The following is a 19942-nucleotide window of genomic DNA, read 5'->3' on the forward strand; positions in this document are numbered from 1 at the left end:
AATGTAAGCATGAGTGAAATATTCACTTCATTATTATTTAACTGATACATACTCTTCTGATTGTACATAATCTATTTTTATTAATAAGTGAAAAAATGCTTAAACATTGATTGCTATTTTTATATACAACAAAAATAATTTTATAAACAATCTAATTGGAAATACAATATTAATTACAAATATTTAATAGATACACAAACTGAACTGCAATCAAGAATAAGCTGAAATTATCATATTTTGAATTTTATGTGTATACACAGATCTATTGTGAGAATTCAATTTTTTTGTGCATATGGTACAAATATCCGAGACTATGCTATAATAAGTAATCATGTAGGAATAAATGTTATATATAATACAAAGTGTTATGTAAGAGACTATAACAATACTTTCAGAAAGTTCTGCACTTCTCCTGAAATGTGAAGTGAATAAAAAATAGTAGTAGCACTCTGGGCCTAAGCATATGCTTTAAAAAAAGTACTTAATTGGATAGGAAATGATTTTGCCTTTACTGGTCCAATTTAACTGTTTCAGGTTTTAATTTGACATGCTTACTGTTTTTCGAAACTCTAAAAATAAAAGTAATTTCAGAAATAAAGGGAAAAGTATAAGAGTAATCAGTTTTTTTAATGGAAAATATTGTCAATAAAAAATATGACAGTGTCTTGGAGATGCATGACATTTTCCTCAATTTATTGGGGAAATTAAATATTTTTTAAGTGCAGAAATTTGAGCTTTATCCATTGCTGACATTGAAAATGCCTATCTAGATAATAAAAATTTGGTAGCTTGTAATGCTACAAATAGGAAATGGAACTACAAAAAGTATAGTAATAAAATGCTTGAGTGGTTAAGCCCAGTAAAAATATAAGTGAATAAAACTTTAAAAAAAAAAAAAAAAAAAAAAAATCTGAAATGTTTCAGATTTTAAATTATGTCCAAAGGGGCGTTTTTTAACATTTTGTGTGTTACCTTTCTTTATTAAATATCATGTTCCTCGCACTTAAACCATAAGATCCAGTGCAACAGCAATATCGCAAAATAGTTTTAAAACGAGCATATCTTTAGAATTTCCGATACAGAGACTCATGCGCTGGAGATAAAAATGTTTTTTCTGCACAACGTTGCCATTGCTCGCTTTGAAATCCTTGAGTTTGTTAATCAAAAATTTGTCAAAGTTTTAAAAAATAGGAAATCGATCATAAAACAAATTTCAAATTTGGTCTTCCACATGCTCATATTCGTTGGAGGATTACGTTATTCAAAATTCGATGACTCTATGTACCGTTATTTTATGACAATGTGAGAAATATACATACATTTACGCAGATTTTCATTATTTAATTTCTTCAAATATAATGCAGGACTCTAACATTTTGTGGCAACAGTTTGAAAAGTGAACCGACATTTATGAGTCCTGTAAAAATTCTGTATGTCAGTGTATTAATAACTTGGACAAGTAAAAGCAATCTTGCATTAACTAGACATTAGGCCTAATGGTGAAAAAAAGTTGTTGAGGAAACATTAATATTAGTGCATAGATTTTGTATTGTTTAACTACATGGAAGCAGAGTTTGTGGGTAAATTTTAATATCTAATTACACAACCTGTTTCTAACGTTTTTATTACATATAAATATAGTTCAATATCATAGCTTTATAAATATAGTACTATATTTATATGAATATTTTGATAATAAATTAGTACTTTTCTATTAAAGCCATTTCACTTATTTTTGATACTATTTTAGCACATTTTGGTTTCTTTCTTTCCCTATGCCTCAATAGTAGATATTTTTCCCAGAATTTTTTTTTTTTTTTCAAGTTTCCTCTTCTTTTACTAAATTTCAGTTGATCTTTTTCAACCCTTAATTTCTGTTTGATTCTTCCCTGAATCCTTCATAAAAAAGAAAACATGAAATAATAACAAATATGGAGAAAAGGTAGTTAAATTGATTTTTTTTTTTTTTTTTTTTTTTTTAAATTGGATTCTTTGTGGATGAAATTAGGAAAAGCAATTTTTTTCTCAAAAATTAAATGACAAATGTGGTAGTGTTTTCCTTCATTTATTGATAATGTATTTTATCAATTTTATTCTTTTGATTATCATGGTCTAGTAAAAATATGATAACTTCCATTTATAATTATATAAATGTATTTTTTGTATGAAAATTTGTATATTTAAATAATAAATATGTTGTTCATATATAATAGAATATAGTAAAGTTAAAATAAATTTAAATAATTCTCTTGCACCATTGCTGCAAGGAATGAAATTTGAATTTAACAAATATTCTATTCGTATAAAGCTAATATAAATTAAAAATATAATTAAGAAATTTTAATTGCAAAAATAAGAAATATAATTAATTTTATTTCTAAATTTTTAATTTTATTAATAAAATTAATTGATTAAATTATTTTTTAAATTTAATCAATTTTATTAATTTAATTTTTTTATTTTTGCAATTAAAATTTCTTAATTATATTTTAAATTTATATTAGCTTTATACAAATAGAATATTTGTTACATACGTATAACAGAAATATTTAAATTATTAGTTATGCATTTGTATAATAATATTAATATAAAGTATAATAAAGGCAAGTAAATAAAGTAAATCAATTACTTCAGGATGATTTCCTGCACTGTGGAAGAAACTTGACAATCCTGTTGAGAATATACCACTTCCAAAATCTCACTTTCGTGTGATGCCTTTTGCATTGCGTTAAATATTGCATAATAGAAAGGAAAGTGTTATTTCTGAAATTTATCATAAACCATGTAATGTAGTTGAGAGTGAAGTTTAGCAGCATTAGAACAAATTTTTCTCCACTTTTAAATGTTAATCTATTACAAAATAGATTACTACATATAACAGCAAAAATTGTTTGGTTTTATTACATGGTTTTTACAGAAGGTCAGTATAATGCAAATTTTACCAAGAATTAAGTTTGATTAATAAATAAGACAAATAAATAACAACAGACAGATTCAATTTCAAAGAAAAAATCTGAAAGCCTTCAGATTTTACATTACGCCCAAAGCATCACTTTCTTAATGTTTTGTGTGTTACTTTTATTTATTAAATATTATATTCTTTGCACTTAAACCATAAAATTCAGTTCAACAGCAATATCACAAAATAATTTTAAAATAAGCATATCTTTAGAATTTCCAATGCACAGTCTCATGCTGAAAATAAAAATGTTTTTTCACCCTGTACAGTGTTGCCATTGCTCGCTTTGAAATCATTGAGTTTTGTTAATCAAAAATTCCTTAAGGTGTTACAAAATATGAAATCGAAAATTAAACACATTCCAAATTAAAGCTTCCAGATGCTGATATTTGGTAGAGGATTACGTTATTCTGTTGTTTTATCGCAATGCAAGAAACATACATTTATGCAGATTCTTCATTATTTAATTTCTTTAAATATAACACAGGGCGATAATATTTGGTGGCAACAATTTGAAAAATGAAATGGACATTTAAAGTTTTCAACACAAAATGCTGAAATGAAATCAATACAACATAAATCTCCAATTTCTGTATTACGAAGAATTTCTCTCCATGATCGAACCACTGTTATTTATTCTACTTTTGACTAAACTTTTATTACTTTTTATGTGGCATCCGATACAGTAACCTTTTTCTGGAACTTCATATTTCATCTTCCTCATCAAGAGTTGTGAGAAAACCAATCACGTGTATACACCACAACACACAAAAATCCACTAACCAGACAATCGAGAGTATACTGTATTTCTAATTTAATAAATTTATATAATTGTCTCCAGCTTCAGTCTTCTTGTTAGTGCTACATATTTGTTTTTAAATGACTTTGAAGTTTAAGGATCATATTTACTTTTTTGCTATTACATATTTCATTTTATATTGAGACTTTGCTTTTATATTTTTATGCACAGAATTAATTTTTTTTTTTTTTTTTTGTGGAACAGAAGATAGTGGCAATGCTCTCCTAAGCTATTTGTCTATTGTTCTTCCTTGAAGATTAAGAATATTTACTCATACTTACATTATATATATATGAGACAAGTGGAAAAACTATAGCATAGGCCTAAGCAATCTATATCCCGTGGGTCACTATTTCATAATTTCAAGTACGCCAGCAACTTATAACCTGCACGTCACCCATTTCATAATTTCATGTGACCCACTCGAGTTCTGAAAATAAAGTGTAGTATATAAAAATAAATTATAAAACATTAATACGAAAGGAACGCTTGAAGAATACATAATAAACCAAAAGTAAGTAATAATTTTCTGTTTGATTCTGAGCTGAAATTGTGCTGGAGCCCGGCTCCGGTACTTCTTAGTTTTTGGCATAAATCATAATTCTAGTCAAAGTGCACCAAAGCCCTAAATAAGAAGGCTTCGGCACTTCTTTTATGTAACTGAACAACTATTTCAGAAGAAATTTTGATCTCGAAAATTAAATTTTTTTGCAATAAAATTATATTAAAAAGCACTTATAAAATTTTAGTTTATCTCTTTACATTTAATTAAATAATTGATAAATATTAATTAAATAATTATTAATTTGATAATAAGGAACTATTTAATTTTTAAAGTATTAATGAATTTAATAGTAATTTTATTTATTTATTTAATTCTGTTTCTCTTTGCTAATGGTCCTCCATAGGGCTCCGGCTCTTCTAATTTCAGAAATCAAGCCCTGGTTTGATTGCAAAATTGGAATAACAAATATGCATTTTCATTTTTAAAAAATGAAAAAAACTAACATAATTTCGAGGACAAATCAATAAGATTGACAATGCCAATCTGTAATTAATTATTAAAAAAAAATTAGCTTTGCCATTTTGTCTGCATTCGGTTCGACTTATAAATGTAAGCAAGTATTTTCACATATGAAATATATTTTAAATAAAGAAGAAAAGCTAAACTGCTGAAATTTCAGATGCTCCTTCTTAAAATGATTAACCATAATATCCTTCTTAAAATGATTAACCATAAGCCTAAATTGACTGTTTCGCATCAGTGGAGCCATTGATATTGAAGAAAAAATAAATGCTCATTCAGTTACATTTATTTTTATAATAATTATAATTACAATTTAAATTTTTATGTTTAAAATTTGAAGCATATTATAATTATTCTCAATAAAATTTATCTTATTATTCACCAAAAAAGACCACTGACCAGAAACATCATCTTAATACACATTTTGGTTGATTTTGGCCGGCAGGCATAAATAGGTTGTTGACATCTGTTATAGCATTTCTTTCCTGCATAAACAGATTTTCTTTCTCACAGAATAGTGACTATTTTAAAGAAAAGCTATGAAAGTTTTTAAAAAAAGTATTTTTACATTTTGGAAATCGGTGTCCACCACGCTGGGTGATGACAGTCTGTACATGTTGTGGCATTGAACCATACAGGTTCTGAATGTAATCCTGGGAAATGGCAATCCATATGGCTTCGACCTGTTGTGCCTTCAAGAAGGCTTGTGCAGCCTGAGAAACATGTGCATGGGCATTATCCTATTTTGCTGAAATACGGTGCCCAGAATGCTATGAAGAATAGGGAAGACTTTTAGCTGTATAACTTCCCATATTTAGTGATCAGATGTTGAGGTTGCCTGCAATCTGCACTTGATGTGATCAAAAATTATACCCAATAGCTCCCTACACCAGTTTGTGCAGTATGACACTGGATAACACATGGTAGAAGCAGACATTCCCCACTGTAAAACATCTGATGCATACTTTTACATCACTGTACTCCAGATTGTATGGATAGTCATTGGAGAAAACAAATTGTTGCCGCAGAGCACGCCACACATTGTGTAGCTGTGCCCATTGAAGTCAGAGGCATTTGTGATTCAGCAACATGGGAATCCTGCATAACGAAACCCTTGCATGCAGTTCATTCTGCATCAGATGGCGACGTAAGGTGAAGTTAGACAACATAACACCTGTAATCATGCTTCAACACTGTGCTGCACACAAGAGGATGCCGTATGATGCATAACAGCGATGTGGATGAGGTGTCTGTCATCTCGTGTCGTTGTGCTATTGCATTCCCTACTGCCAGGATTTCGCCTTGTTTGGTTCTTTTCTGTCCATTTCTTCTAAACATGCATCACTGTAGTGGCATTACACTGTGTGCATTGCTCGATACAAAAGTACACCCTCTCATATACCTACGATGCGGTCTCATTCAAACTCCACTAGCTGTTGGTGTGGCACTTTTGCTGTTGACAAGGCACACTGACCACTAGTTAAATGTTCACCACAGACAGAGGATGATAAACAGATTTCAACATAACTTTACAGTATGTTATATACATGGAACAAGCATCCGGTTCTCATTCAACTCATGCACAATCACTTTGTAATTCTAATCATTTGCATGTCTTACCTCACTTTAATTTTCCTGCAAGTTTGGTTCAATTTACATAATTCCTTCATGGTGTTGCAATTTTCAGAAACGTTCGTGTATATGTGTCAAAGGAAGACTATAGTTTGTAGATACAGTACATTTTTTAGCTTTATAATTAGTTCTAAAAAAGTATGGCTTTCGATGTTTAGATATTTCTTAACATAATCTACTACTGCTTAAATCAAATTCGGTTGGAATGTTGACCAAAGTTTGCATCGGAATTACTGCACAGACCTTTTCAATCTCATCTCAAAATGTGGCCACTGCACACTGCATTTTCTATATTAAACACAGGTTAAAAACCAGAGATACTAAGTATGAAAAGTGTAGTATGTTTTATAGGGGGGGGAGACTCAGTCTGACCTCTTTATCCTATACACTATCCTCGAAAATTCTGATCAAAGTATACTCTCAGGTATGTATATCATTGATTTATTTCATTTATCATTTTAAATCTACATGTGTCATTTTGAAGTGTCCAGATAATTTCTTCTATGGTAAGACCTCCCTAAAACATACACATGCAAAAAAGGAATCCAATTAGCACTTTACATGACAGTTCACATCAGACATTGATCCTTGTGTCATTGGTAATCAGTACAATAATGGATAGATTTTCTGAAATGCAGTATGCACATCTACGTCTGTTGACAGTTCCATGAGATTTGAATTCTGCTTCATCCAATCACATTACTTTCTCCACAAATTATCATATTATTATTATTATTATTTTGCACCATATCTCAGTGCAAAATAATCTGGTTTTTGCACACAGATGCACGCACACTTTCCAGTAGCTTTGTTAAAATGTGTTGTGAACTTGTTGCACTTATATTTCGCACACGTACATGCTATTTTGCGAATTTTTGAGGCATAAACTATTCCAGCACCTTAGGTGAGAAACAGGACTGTGCGAGATCTACTTGATCTCATTTTTGTACATCATGCACTGTACCAGTATTTGCAGAAATTTTTTAGCTAAGGTAGCGAAAGAAGAATAAGTTGCAAAAAATAGCATGTGATGTTAGAGATATGCAATTTTGTGCCATCATAATTCGTAAGCTAACGATCTTCACTGCCATCACAAAGTCAGTTTCTGACAGCTTCACAGGTTATGGATTATAATTTAATTACCAGTAGTTACACGAAACATATTAGTTTTCACAAAAACTTTAAAAGCAGATTCCTAATTTTTCATTGTTTAAATATCCATTTTTCTTTTAATTAATTTTCAGTTAATTTAGGTTATTTTTGTTTAATTTATTATAGCCATTGTTAGATGTTTTCTCATGTTTGAAAAGTTAACATTGTTGTACTGATTCTTTTGAGCATTATTTCTTTATTCATTGTTTCTTGATTTACTTTAATTGTTAATGCTTTTCAGTAAATATTCTGCCCTGATAGTTGAACTTACTTTACTTCAACTAATGTTTCAATTTTTAAGTCATTTTAATTGTTTAGTTCTTAGTAATGTAATCAGGGGAACAAATTTCAAATATATAGCTAAACAAGCCCTAAACATTTTTTTCCCCCCTTCTGAATGGCGAGCACACAAGCCCTAAACCAAAAAGTGATCGATCATCTTAGAACTTGGAAAACTAATACAAAAACAAAACTTACACAGTAATAAAATTTACCATGTAATGATCCTCCTTTTTATCTATTAACTAAGTGTGGAGGAATCAGGTGGAAAGATAGGACTAAGCGAATAATCGCTTAAGTCCAGAAACAGAAACATAAAACTCAAGAAGGGTTAATTACCCTTTATTGCTCAAACTAAAGGTGTACAGACAGTTTCTTTCTCAGGATGCATAACAAAGCCTCCACTTGAGCTTAAACTCAAAAATATAAGAAATAAGAACTTAACACAATTTCTAATTAATTTAAATTAGCTAGCGAAGCTATCAAGGGCACGCAATACTGCTGAATGTAGTAACAGCTTAGAGAAACATAGTCAAAGGGCAAATGCACGCTATTCAGGAAATTGAATTCTCTCTACCAAAGTCAGTGGAATTCCGACTTAAATACTACTCCTTCTCATTTGCATTTAACGCGATTCTAAAAACTCATTCTGGTAAGAATTGTAAGCTGAAATTAGGAAGGATAGAAAAGTGTGACAAACTTTAAAATAACTGTTATAAACTTAGGATAAACCTTACAACCAATATGTATTAACGTACATAACTTTGTTCTGCATTCGTTTTGAAATATTTTTCTTTTATTACTATCATTTTTATGGAGTTGGCACATCTATCAAGAACAAAAAAAAATTTGCGAGTCCAAAGAAAAATTTTTAAATCGCCCTTTACACAAATGTGAGGCAGTTTGAGTACAAATTTTACGATTGTTTTGGTAGTAATTTTTGAAATTACATATATTGATAATTTTTTAGATCTGCTTTCAGTCACATTTAGAATAGTACTACAAATACATCCTATAGTAAATAGGATTTACTATAAACAAATTAATCCTGACAATGAAAGAATGCAAACTCAAAACATTCCAAATTTTTTTAATGCTGTTAAAAGGCAAAACTTGGCAAATCTAAAATATCAGTAAACCTTTTAATTTCATATCATATTTCATTTTATGCAAATGCAATTTTTTTCATTTGTTCTTTTAAATCAATAAGAACTGTACAAATTTTGTCCAAAAGTTAAATTTATTTTAAGGAAGAAGAAAAAAAAATTCTTGAAAGCATTTTATTATACATTATACAGTTATGGTACTTAAATTATTGATACAAGAAATAATAATTAATTCTTGTGTTCATGAAATTTTCTAGTTAGAGGAAACTAGTATCCTTTAATGTAATCTCATTTTTAATGTTGCAAATAAATTTATTTAATTATAAAGTAAAATTTTTTCGATTCAATATTTTAAAATGTGCAATAAATTAATGTAACAAAATTTGATACAACCAAAAAATAAATGCCATGGAAAATTTCGATATTATATCGAACATTGCCCCATTTTAAGTAAATGCACATCTCTTCAATTTCATTCTACTTAATACTGAATTAATTAAAAAATAATATTCATGTTGAAAAACATTTTTCAACAAATTAATTTATGAGGACAGTAGTATATTTCGAATATCATGTCCAGTTTCCCAAGGTACTACTGCAGCATTTACATCTTTAGCTGGCATCTTTTCAAGAGATCTTAATAAACGATAACCCACTCTTGCAAAAACATAATCGCTTGGTCTCAATTTAAGAGCTGGACAAACATCATTATGTCCATCACCTATATACAAAATCCTACAAAACTGAATACCTTCAGACATTTTTTGGGATACATAATTTTGTAAAACTAAACCTTTACACAAATTAGGTGGACACCTGCTACAGCTATTCTGGTTTTGAAATTCCTTGATATGCAAACAACCGTCAGAATCAAATTCTGCAGGATTTGTAAATACCTTACTAACAACACTATTTAACTGTTGCTGATGTAAAAAACACTGTATAAAAAACATATTAGCATCAGACAGTATAATTATGTCACTACCACCATTTTCATAAATTTCAAGTAATAGATCTTTCATTCCATCTACCATAGGTAATTGAGCTAGACGATTGATATAATCTTCTTTAGTAACATTTTTCTTGTGTAAATATTTAAAGAGTTCTCTCATGTATGTTGTCCATCCATTTGGCACTTTAGATAAATTTTCAATGTCCTCCGGGATACCTTCACCATTGGCTAATGCTTTCATCCAAAGGTCAGTATTACAGTCTACCAATGTATGATCAAAATCAACACAAACTAAAATTTGCTGGATCTCCATCTGTAAAATAAAATGTTTTAAACACACAAAATTTAAAAGCAAGTGAATGTTAAAAAATATAATTTGAAATGCAATGTTTTACATTATATTGAAAAATTAGAGCACTTCATTTTTTGCCCATTATTTTAAGCACCTAATTATTTGTTTTGTTTATAAGAGAATGAATAAGACAAGTGTCCTTTTGAACTTTGGCAAGCGATACCTCTGCTTCGTCAGTTGGGTCTTCAATTGTGTCTTGTTCTTTACTCCCCTATGGATATTACATCAATTAACACAGAAATTATTATAGTATTATTCATTATTACAGAAATGGAAATACCTGTACTGATCAGAATTAGAATTATTTTAATACAAATGAATCTAATTTTTGCCAGTTTCCAAAAAGACTATCCGAATTTCAATTGGTTTGTTTATTTTGAAATAATTTTATGAATTTATTTACCTCATGTAGCCTATTTTAAAATCAGGATTCCATGTTTATTATTTCTTATGAAAAGTTATAATTATATTAAACTGGATTTATTTTGATGGACTTCTTAAAGCAAAAGTGACTATATTCACATAACACATGAAGAAAACCATGTAGCCAGCCTGTTTGCTGGACTGAGGTACCAGTGTTGAGCGGTCTTATCTGCTTGACATTTAGTGGGTCTTACAGTTAGAATTGAACAAATCACACCGATTTCTAAATATGCATGCCAACTAAGAAATTTTTTTTGTTTTGTTTCTATGTATGAAAGGTGAACTGATTACACTTAAATTTTCTCACCATTTGCAAGGCAATGAAAACCATGAAGAACCCTAAAGCAATGTCTTGCTTCTCTGCCAATGGTAAATGTCAACTTTTCGTCATAAATATCTGTTGTACTTTCTTTAACCAAAACAATACTAAAGTTATCGTCCACAGTACTTAGCCATGAATTTAGATCCATGATCAATGCTTTTACAAATTGAAGAAATCTATATTCTACAGACTGCAATGATTTTCCTTTTGTTTCTTGCACTTTAAATATAGCCACCTATGTCATTCATTACAGAAATTGAAAGTACTTCTATCATTTTATCAGTTGTCTCCAAAATCCTTTCATATAAGTTGTATTACAAGACATTCAAGTAGACAGAAAAGCTGTGACTTTCTTCATTATCTTCCAGTAAGACTCACTTATTTAAAAAATAAATTAAAAAAAAAACTATTGTTTTAATACAAAATTCAACCTTTTTTTACTTTTACTATTCATGCGCAATGGGGAAAACCCTCTAAAATCTGAGCCCACACCTCCAACTATAAGTCTAAAGAGGCTCTTAAACTGACCCTGTTGATAACTTCAAAAACGTTATTTTTTAAAATTCATTGAGATAATATGTTTATTTCCTTATATCAGAAGTTTCAATAATCATACTGATAATGATTTACTTATAAGTTTTTCCAAATTATTTCATGAAATCCAAACATATACGATAATTATTAAAACTATTATTAATTATGTGCCAATCAATGTATTAAAGATTTAGATTTAAAAATGTAAGAACAAAATGAAATTTTATTTTAGTTTGGAGACAATGTGAATAAACTGCTTATGTTACTCAGGAACTTAAAAAAATCCTACGTAAAAACTGGCTTACCATTTTAAAATTTAATTACGAGAGAATTTTTTTTCCATTACAGGTGGATGAATACATAATTGTAAAAAAAAAAAAAAACCTTACATAAACTCTAGAAAAAAAATCTTTTATCTAAATATATTATGAACAATATAAAATAACGGCTAATCTTTGAAATATGGTAACAGGTAGTTTGGCGACATTTTGGAGGCAATAAAGGTTACTACCTAGGACTTTGGGAATAATGTGAGAAGTACTCAGTTCCGATTACCCATTATTTTGTGTGAGAGATCATGAGATATGTCATGTGACATTAATGGACGAATCACTGTTCTTTAATCGGAAAAAGGGGTAAATTCGTAAAAATATCTGCTGTGCTTTATAGTATTAGTTTCATTGTATGTTCTGTGAAACAGTGTTGTTTAATATTTGGATCCCATAGCCCTATATAAAGTAAATCCGAAATTTTTATTGCGTTTATGTGTAATCGAAAAGAATTGCTTAATTGCGGATAAGTATGAATGTCCAACATGTGGGAATGAAATGAGATTGTGTGAAAGGAAGGAAATTACAGATAAGTTTGAATGGCAGTGCAAGAAATCTGGTGAAAATGGACATTTTGTGATCCGCCATGCACTCAAGATTCTGGAGATTAGGTAAGTTAGTATTTTTAATTATTTGAGGATATTATTTTTATGCATTGTTCTAAATGTAAGGAGTAAATAAATTAATATGGTATTATTAGAAAATTGTTATTAGCAATCATTTAGTTTAAAGTAATTAGGATTGTAAGCTAATTTTTATTAATTTAATGTATGTGCTAATTTATATTTTAAGTAGTGTTTTTTAATTTAATTAATATTTTAATTTAATGATCGTGATTTTGAGAGTTGTATGTTTGTAGTATTTTGGAATACATTTGAGTAAAAGTAAATGTGCATGGAAAGAATTTAAGTATTTGACACTAAGTATTTAAAACCATTTTTAATGTTTGCATTATAAATTGGCAGGTGAAGTTTATTATAGATAATTTAGAGGGAAAAGTTTTTGGATATTTTATTTATTTTATACGTGCAATTGTTCATCCTTGGAAAGGGTATATACTTTTTCGCGATGGGGTAATTTCATATATGTCCTTTTTACCGAATTTAAAGATTCACAAAATTTTCATGCATTTTCGTGAAATTTTTCTAATTTATGAGAAAAAAGCAGTGTACATGGATATAGTGAAGAGTGTGCGCAATGCCATTTTTGTGCAATTCTGAGATGCTTTCTTAAGTAAAAATAAGTTGACGTGTACATGGTTTAATTATATTTTAATTAAATGATAGTTATTTTGTTAATTATATGTTTGTAGCAATTTGGTATACGTTTGAGTGGAAGTAAACATGCATGGAAATAATTTAAATATTTGACACTAAGTATTTGTTATGAATTCGTTGGTGACGTTTATAATAGATAAATTAGAGGTAAAAGTTTTTGGATATTTTATTTATATTATACGTGGAAATGTTCATCCTTGGATAGGGTATATACTTTTTTGCGATCAGGTAATTTCATATATGTGCTTTTTACCAAGTTTAAAGATTAACAAAATTTTCCTGCATTTTCGTGCAAATTTTTGTAATTTATGAGAAAATAGCAGTGTAGATGGATTAAGTCAAGAGTGTGCGCAATGCCATTTTTGTGCAATTCTGGGATGTTTTTTTTAAGTAAAAATAAGTCGACGTGTACATGGTTACTGTGTATGTGCAATTTTGAAAAACGCGGCAAGAAGTTTGCAATTCTGCACTTTTTCCCAATTTTGCAGTTAATATTTGTCATGATTAAGCAGTTTTGTTCCATAAAATTTCTAGCATAAGTGTAATTTGGCTAGCAGATTGTTGGAAAAAGTGTTGAGTAAATAAAAAGAAAAGAAACATGTCTTTACTTCGTGAAGACAAAATGGGGGCAAAAAAAATAGAGGGTTGCTATAGCAGAGTTGGTCGCCAAATTTTCGCCAAAAAATCACCAAGTTACCATAATCCAAAGATTCACCAAAATAACTGACAAGATGCATTCATTTTAGAAATTGCATTTCAGAATTTTATAATGAATTTTAAAATCATAATAAATAAAGAAAAAAGGCTGAGCAAGAGCTAGTTTTTTAGCTAACATTTCCTGTATGGCTGGTTGTTTTCATGCCAAAAGTTTTAGACTTTCACTTGAATCCTGCCTATTTTTCTACAACTATATTATAAAAATCCAATCCAAAGTAATATGATCTGGATGAAAGTAAATATGGCTCCATATGTCATATGAGTAATAAATGTTGTTTCATTAACCTTAGAAAAGATTATTAGCAGTTTTATTTTACTGTGTATATTCATAAATTCTACCTTACACAGAACAAAATAATTTGAGTTCAATAAGAATACAGTATTTTATGTCTGTAGTAAATTCTAATGGTCTAATGGGTCAAGTAGTAAAACAACTTTTCATTTTTGTAACAAATTTTATATAATAAATAAAGCTTGCACAATTGCACAACAACAACAACAACAACAACAACAAAAAAAAAAAAAAAAAAAAAAAAAACATCCTGAAACTGATACATTAAAATACACACTGATAGCTAAACATGAATTAAAAATTAAAAAAGATGAAATAAATTTTAAAGAAATTGTTATTTTCTCATAAAGAAATGAAATCAGCATATTTTATTTCCATTAAAACGATATTCTATTTAGTATGTCCATAATTTAAATTTTGCCTTTCTACATTTCTACACTCTTCTGTTTGCCCAAGTTTCTTCAAAATATTAAGATACATAATAACACCTTAGAATCATAAATAAGTAAAGATATCAATAGTTTTGAAGAACACTTTCTTCCCTTTTAATAACAGTTTAATGAAATTTAAATTTTCCTTGGCATTTTAAAAATTTATTCTTTACATTTGATTTAAACCGCTACCTTTCCTAATGAAAAGAAGTACCTTTTTTGGATTTTAAATAATTCTGCATGACATAAAAAGTTCTGAATCAATAACATACACATATTTTTATCCAGCCGAAAATATACTTCATTCTTTAAAGTTTAGAATGATTAAAGAAGACTGACTGAAAGGCTACAAAAAAGTTAATGTACTAATGCAATTAAAACGCCAATAAACGTGATATGATAAATTCCACAAAAAGCAAAATTAAATTACAAACAGGAAGCATAAAGCAAAATTATAAACTTTAATTTTACAGTGCTCCACCAAAGTGACACAGTAAGGACAAAAAGAATCGCAACCTTTGGCTTTTGAGGGAAAAAAAAAATGTTAGCTACTTAAGCATGAACTTTAAGGCATGACTTTCCAAACTTTTATAAATAAGAACATAAATAGCTTAGTACTATTTAAGGTAATTTTTACGTAAAATTATCATAGAATACATAAACCCTACTGACACAGGAACAAAATGTAATTGGCATAAACGTTTTTAATCACCTTACTCTTTTGCAGCAGACGACTGCCAGCTGATTTTTATATATCTAATAAAGTACAATTTGCAGTATTCGTTGTTGCCACTCAAATATTGCAACAGTTTTAATTCATGATAGATGCTCGCGTTGAAAAGTATACAAATGATTTCCACGTTGTTAGAGGCGAAAGACTAAAGACAAATTAAAATTTTAATAATTATCAAAATTTAACCTTCGTATGTCTTTCAAAATACAAAGGACTTTCATTTTAAATCAAGGCCAAGGATCGGATTATGTGGCTTGGTTAAAAACCTGCACACTCTTTTGCGATGATGCACTGACACACCACCTTCGGCTTCCAAAATGTCCATTCGTTTACCATGAGCAATATATTTCTCATTTTACGAATTAAAATTATTTATTTTTCATGACAGATGTAGGTCTTCATGCATTTTTTTTTAAAGATCATAGTCCCGCATATTCTTCGGTTAGACTACCAGAGAGTAGTAAAGCTAAAGTGTACCAGAGTAAAACTTTTACAGGCACACTTGGTAAAAAATTGTTCCACAAGAAAGCAAGCAGCAACCCTCTTTATACTTTTCTTTTATGATTTAGGCCAAGGCCTATTCTATCCTCCTTGGTTTAGACCTTCAGTCCTCGTAAGGTGCTTTCTCTCATCAGTTCATGTTGAACCGTGATTTATATTCCATGATTTATATTTGTTAACGATATTCAACAGCCGTTATTTTCCTTTTATTTTAGACGGAGTTTTTTTTTTAATTTGGCAACAGTAAGGAAGATTAGAATAATGTTTTGATTTCCTTAAGTGCGCAAGCACATAAAGTTTTGGCTTTCTAAAGCAAGAAAATGTAATTGTTTATTTAAAATATTTCTTTTCAAGAGTTATGGAATGAAGTCAGATTTAATTTAAACGCGAGAATGACTGAATGAAATAATATTCAGGTAGATTCAACGCGATAAGCCGTATTCATAATCCAGCAGCCACGAATGCTGTTGATCCTGTAATGATTCCTGCGACTAGAATTTTACCTGAGACAGTTACTGTCAGATGGTTCGAAATGTACAGGAAAAATTCCGTCCGATATGGACTGTTTTATTCGTGATGATTGGGTAATGCAGATGTTTATGTCAACTAGCTTCCCGAGAATATCATATTTTAGATACTGTAAATCAAAGACATGGACTCCCCAGATTGACGAAGACATGGTCTTCCCGTGTTCCTCTAAAATCAGGTCAGTGAAACTCGATGTGAATCTGTCATAAGTGTGAAACCTTTTAGTGAATATACATTAGCTAGAAGTTACTTATTTAGCCAAACGCATTAAGGCTTTTTCCAAACTCTTATTAACTACCCCAACTTCCGACTAAAGAAAAAATGGCTCAGACAATACATTTAATAAGCTTGACGATATCCAGTGGCAAATAAATATTCTCTTTTTTTCACGCAAAATTGAATGGAGTGCTTGGGCACGAAACTCAGGCTCTATCGCAACTGGTTGTAAAATTTATAGTTATTCATGGATCTGAGTGATTCGGTTATAAAATACTGAATTTCAAAATTAGTTCATTACTATGATAGCTCACTAACATGACAACAGTTCAAATGCCCAAGAGATGCACTCAGGTTCATTATAAAATCTCACATGAACGGGGAGCTCTTGCAGAAAGAACAACATAACACAAAAAGAATGCGCATGTAAGGCAAATCAGATCAGAACACGCAACCGAAAATAAATTAATGTGGAAAGATAAACATCGAATAGTTTCATAAGTGAAATGGTATCTAGATGAGGAAGTATTTTAAATAATACAAGTGTTCAGGTTTTGGCAAGCTCAAATAAAAAAAATCATTTTGGACAAATCAAGAAATCAAACATTTATTGCGGTCTCCTGGTTCCTGTAATTTGGAAAGTTTTATTCTCGTCATGAAACAATAAAAGTACAGGATGTTTTACTCATGTACAGTCGGTCATAAAAGTATTCGAATATCGGTACCCATCTCGAAAATACAATTTCTAGGAAAAAACATAGCAGTCAATCTTGGTAAAACTACTTTTCTCTCAACTTAAATGCGTTTCTTTTCATACTTAAATGTGTTACGGAAACTTTGGAAAATTGCTTTAGTTTAAGATACGTCAATAACCGTGGACATCTGAGTTTGAACCGGAGATGCTAGAATTGTGAATAACTCTGGCTATTAGTTATTACAGTGGATTCATCATAAATTCCAATTCAATATTAACCTCCCTTACTAATGAAAACCGTTTAGATAAAATGAATTCAGCGAGGTCCAACTTTTCCAATAAACTCTTCAAACTTGTAAAAAAAATAAATCATCATAACATTGGGTAAGACATAAAATTGTAAAGGAAGGCGTATGCTTGGAGTTGGTTGGGAAAATATTTTCAGAGCTTGGAGAAATTCAGAGTTTCACTTCAGATCACTGCGTGCTGTTGAAGATGTAATACAACATGATCCTCCAGCATGGATTCTTCATAATGGAAAAGTAATAATGGATTTTTCTCCAAGCTCTGAAAATATTTTAAAACCAACTCAGCCTTCCTTTAAAGTTTTATGTCTTTGTTATGATGATATATACTTTTTTTTTCATGACAAGTTTGAAGAGTTTATCTGAAAAGTTGAACATCCAAGAACTAAAAAACAAAACATCAGCTATAGCCAGAAAGGCCCGCGCCTTCCAAGGTAAAAACTGGGGTCAGAATCATCATATTCAGAAGATCCTCTACCATGTGGTAGCTGAAAAAATAGTCTTGTATGCTGCTGCCGTATGGGCCCAACCGATGGGAGGGCGAAAGATCAAACATCTTACATCTCTTCAACGACCATTCGCCCTGAATCTCTGTAAAGCGTACCGCACCACAGCCACCAGCTCAGCGACAGTCCTTGCAGGGCTCATTCCACTCCACATACGGGCAGAACAAGAGGCAGTGTACACCACCCTCATATACCTCCGCAAAGATGCAACATTTGGCAACATAACATACAGCCCTCTGCAATTTCAAAGCCCAGGTAACACTCTTCACACTCATCCTGCACGTAAAGGCACAGGAATAAGAATTAACATTTCACGGATACAGCCACTGTCAATGACGCGAGTTTTAAGGGATACGCAAATATACACCGACGGCTCTAAGCAGGAAGATGGAGTAGGCAGCGCCTTTGCACACTATGACAAAGGAAAAATCATCCATGTATGGAAAGCACGCCTTGACTTAAACAACAGTGTGTTCCAGGCGGAGGTGCAAGCAATTATAACCGCGGTAGATTACATTTTCAATAATAATATAGAACGGGCGAAAATTTTCACTGACAGTATGTCAACGCTTCTAGCACTAGATAATCACAACCACACCTCGCCCTTGATCATCAAATTACAACAACTTTTACAGCGCAACCCGCATAAACATCTCTCCTTAACATGGATCAAGGCACATGCAGAAAATGAGGGGAATAAAGCAGCTGATAGCCTGGCCAAGCAAGCAGCCACTGATCCAGAAGCTGAAAAAATCACAATCCCAGCCCCTCCTTCCTACCTCAAAGGGCTATTACGGGGTCAAGGCCTAAATCTTTGGCAGGAAGACTGGACGCACTGCACAACTGGAAGACGTACATACAGCTACCTCCCGAAAGTCAGCACTGAACGCAACATTGCAATAGCTCCTCTTACAGCTTATATTACGGGACACGGCCCATTCCAGACCTACTTCAATAGACATGGCATAACAACCACGGACATATGCGCCTGCGGAGCGGAAGGCTCCCCAGACCACTATGTTTTTGAATGCCATCTGACAGCAGGAAATCACCTCCCTCTTCCTATCAACAATAGTGAAGCTTATCACCGCTTCCTTATAAAGCACAAACCGGCAGTAAATACAATTTGCAAAGTTGTTAACAAGCTCAAGAGAATGGGCCAAGATTTGTGCTCTCCTCATTAACCAAAACTCTCAAGACATGATACATTCAAGACAAGTCAGCATGCAGTTCCACATTCTCAGACACATAAGTGTACTCCTAAAATTTACATAAGTCCCTATTACAGACACCTTTCAAATAATGTACAATCAAATGTATTTAACATTTCCTCTTCTGTATATGCATAATACTTAATTTTTTTTATTTTTATTTATTTATTTTATTTTTATTTTTATTTTTATTTTTTTCCCTATGAGCCTGTATTTTGATCCTATTATTTCGTAACTGTATTTTTGTATCTGTATATTTAATTTGTATTTTTATTAGAATTTTATAGTGAATGTGCAAAATTACCATAGGAAATTGCAACAACAAACGTCAAAACGGTAAAACGAATGCAATCTGCCCTTGTATGGCCATGTAAATGATCTTGTTAACATCCTAAAAAGCTCCCGAGGCGGCCTCTTGAGGCCCCAGGGAGTTATTCCTGGTTAGTGGAGGGCGCGGGACACATGCCTGTTTACCTCTGTTAGACATCAGGCGTCCCCGTCCTCCGTTACCAACCAACCAACCAACCAACCAACTTTGCTGCATTCATTTTTTCTAAACGAATTTCAATAATGAGAGAGATTAATATTGAAAGCACTTCATTGGAATTTCTGATAAATCCACTGTAACTATAAATAACCAAAGTTATTCACAATCTAGCAATTCG

General features: G+C 30.8%; 1 protein-coding gene across 6 annotated transcripts; it reads right to left on the reverse strand.

Annotated features, from left to right (window-relative positions):
- Positions 1 to 5053: 5053 nt before the first annotated feature.
- Positions 5054 to 15453, reverse strand: LOC118187260 (pyridoxal phosphate phosphatase PHOSPHO2-like). Of its 6 annotated transcripts, none has more exons than XM_035357444.2 (2): positions 15296 to 15453; positions 5054 to 10219 (listed from the first exon to the last, which is right to left on the reverse strand). In XM_035357444.2, exon 2 carries the CDS (start codon positions 10217 to 10219, stop codon positions 9497 to 9499), a length of 723 nt encoding a protein of 240 aa, XP_035213335.1. In that variant the 5' UTR covers positions 15296 to 15453; the 3' UTR covers positions 5054 to 9496. The 6 variants fall into 6 exon arrangements, with proteins under 6 accessions (XP_035213335.1, XP_035213340.1, XP_035213334.1 ...); XM_035357449.2 differs by having other exon boundaries at positions 15301 to 15452; XM_035357443.2 differs by having other exon boundaries at positions 15256 to 15333.
- Between the last annotated feature and the right edge of the window lie 4489 nt (positions 15454 to 19942).

Source organism: Stegodyphus dumicola, chromosome 3 (assembly GCF_044657685.1).
Source record: "Stegodyphus dumicola isolate Sdum_Otavi_A_Nest chromosome 3, ASM4465768v1".
Lineage (NCBI taxonomy): Eukaryota > Metazoa > Arthropoda > Arachnida > Araneae > Eresidae > Stegodyphus > Stegodyphus dumicola.

Coding starts and splice junctions, on each gene's coding strand:
- LOC118187260 (XM_035357443.2), bottom strand. CDS start 15,279: ATGCCAATTACATTTTGTTCCTGT. Junction 10,220..15,255: donor CAATTACATTTTGTTCCTGT/GTCAGTAGGGTT, acceptor TTTATTTTACAG/ATGGAGATCCAGCAAATTTT.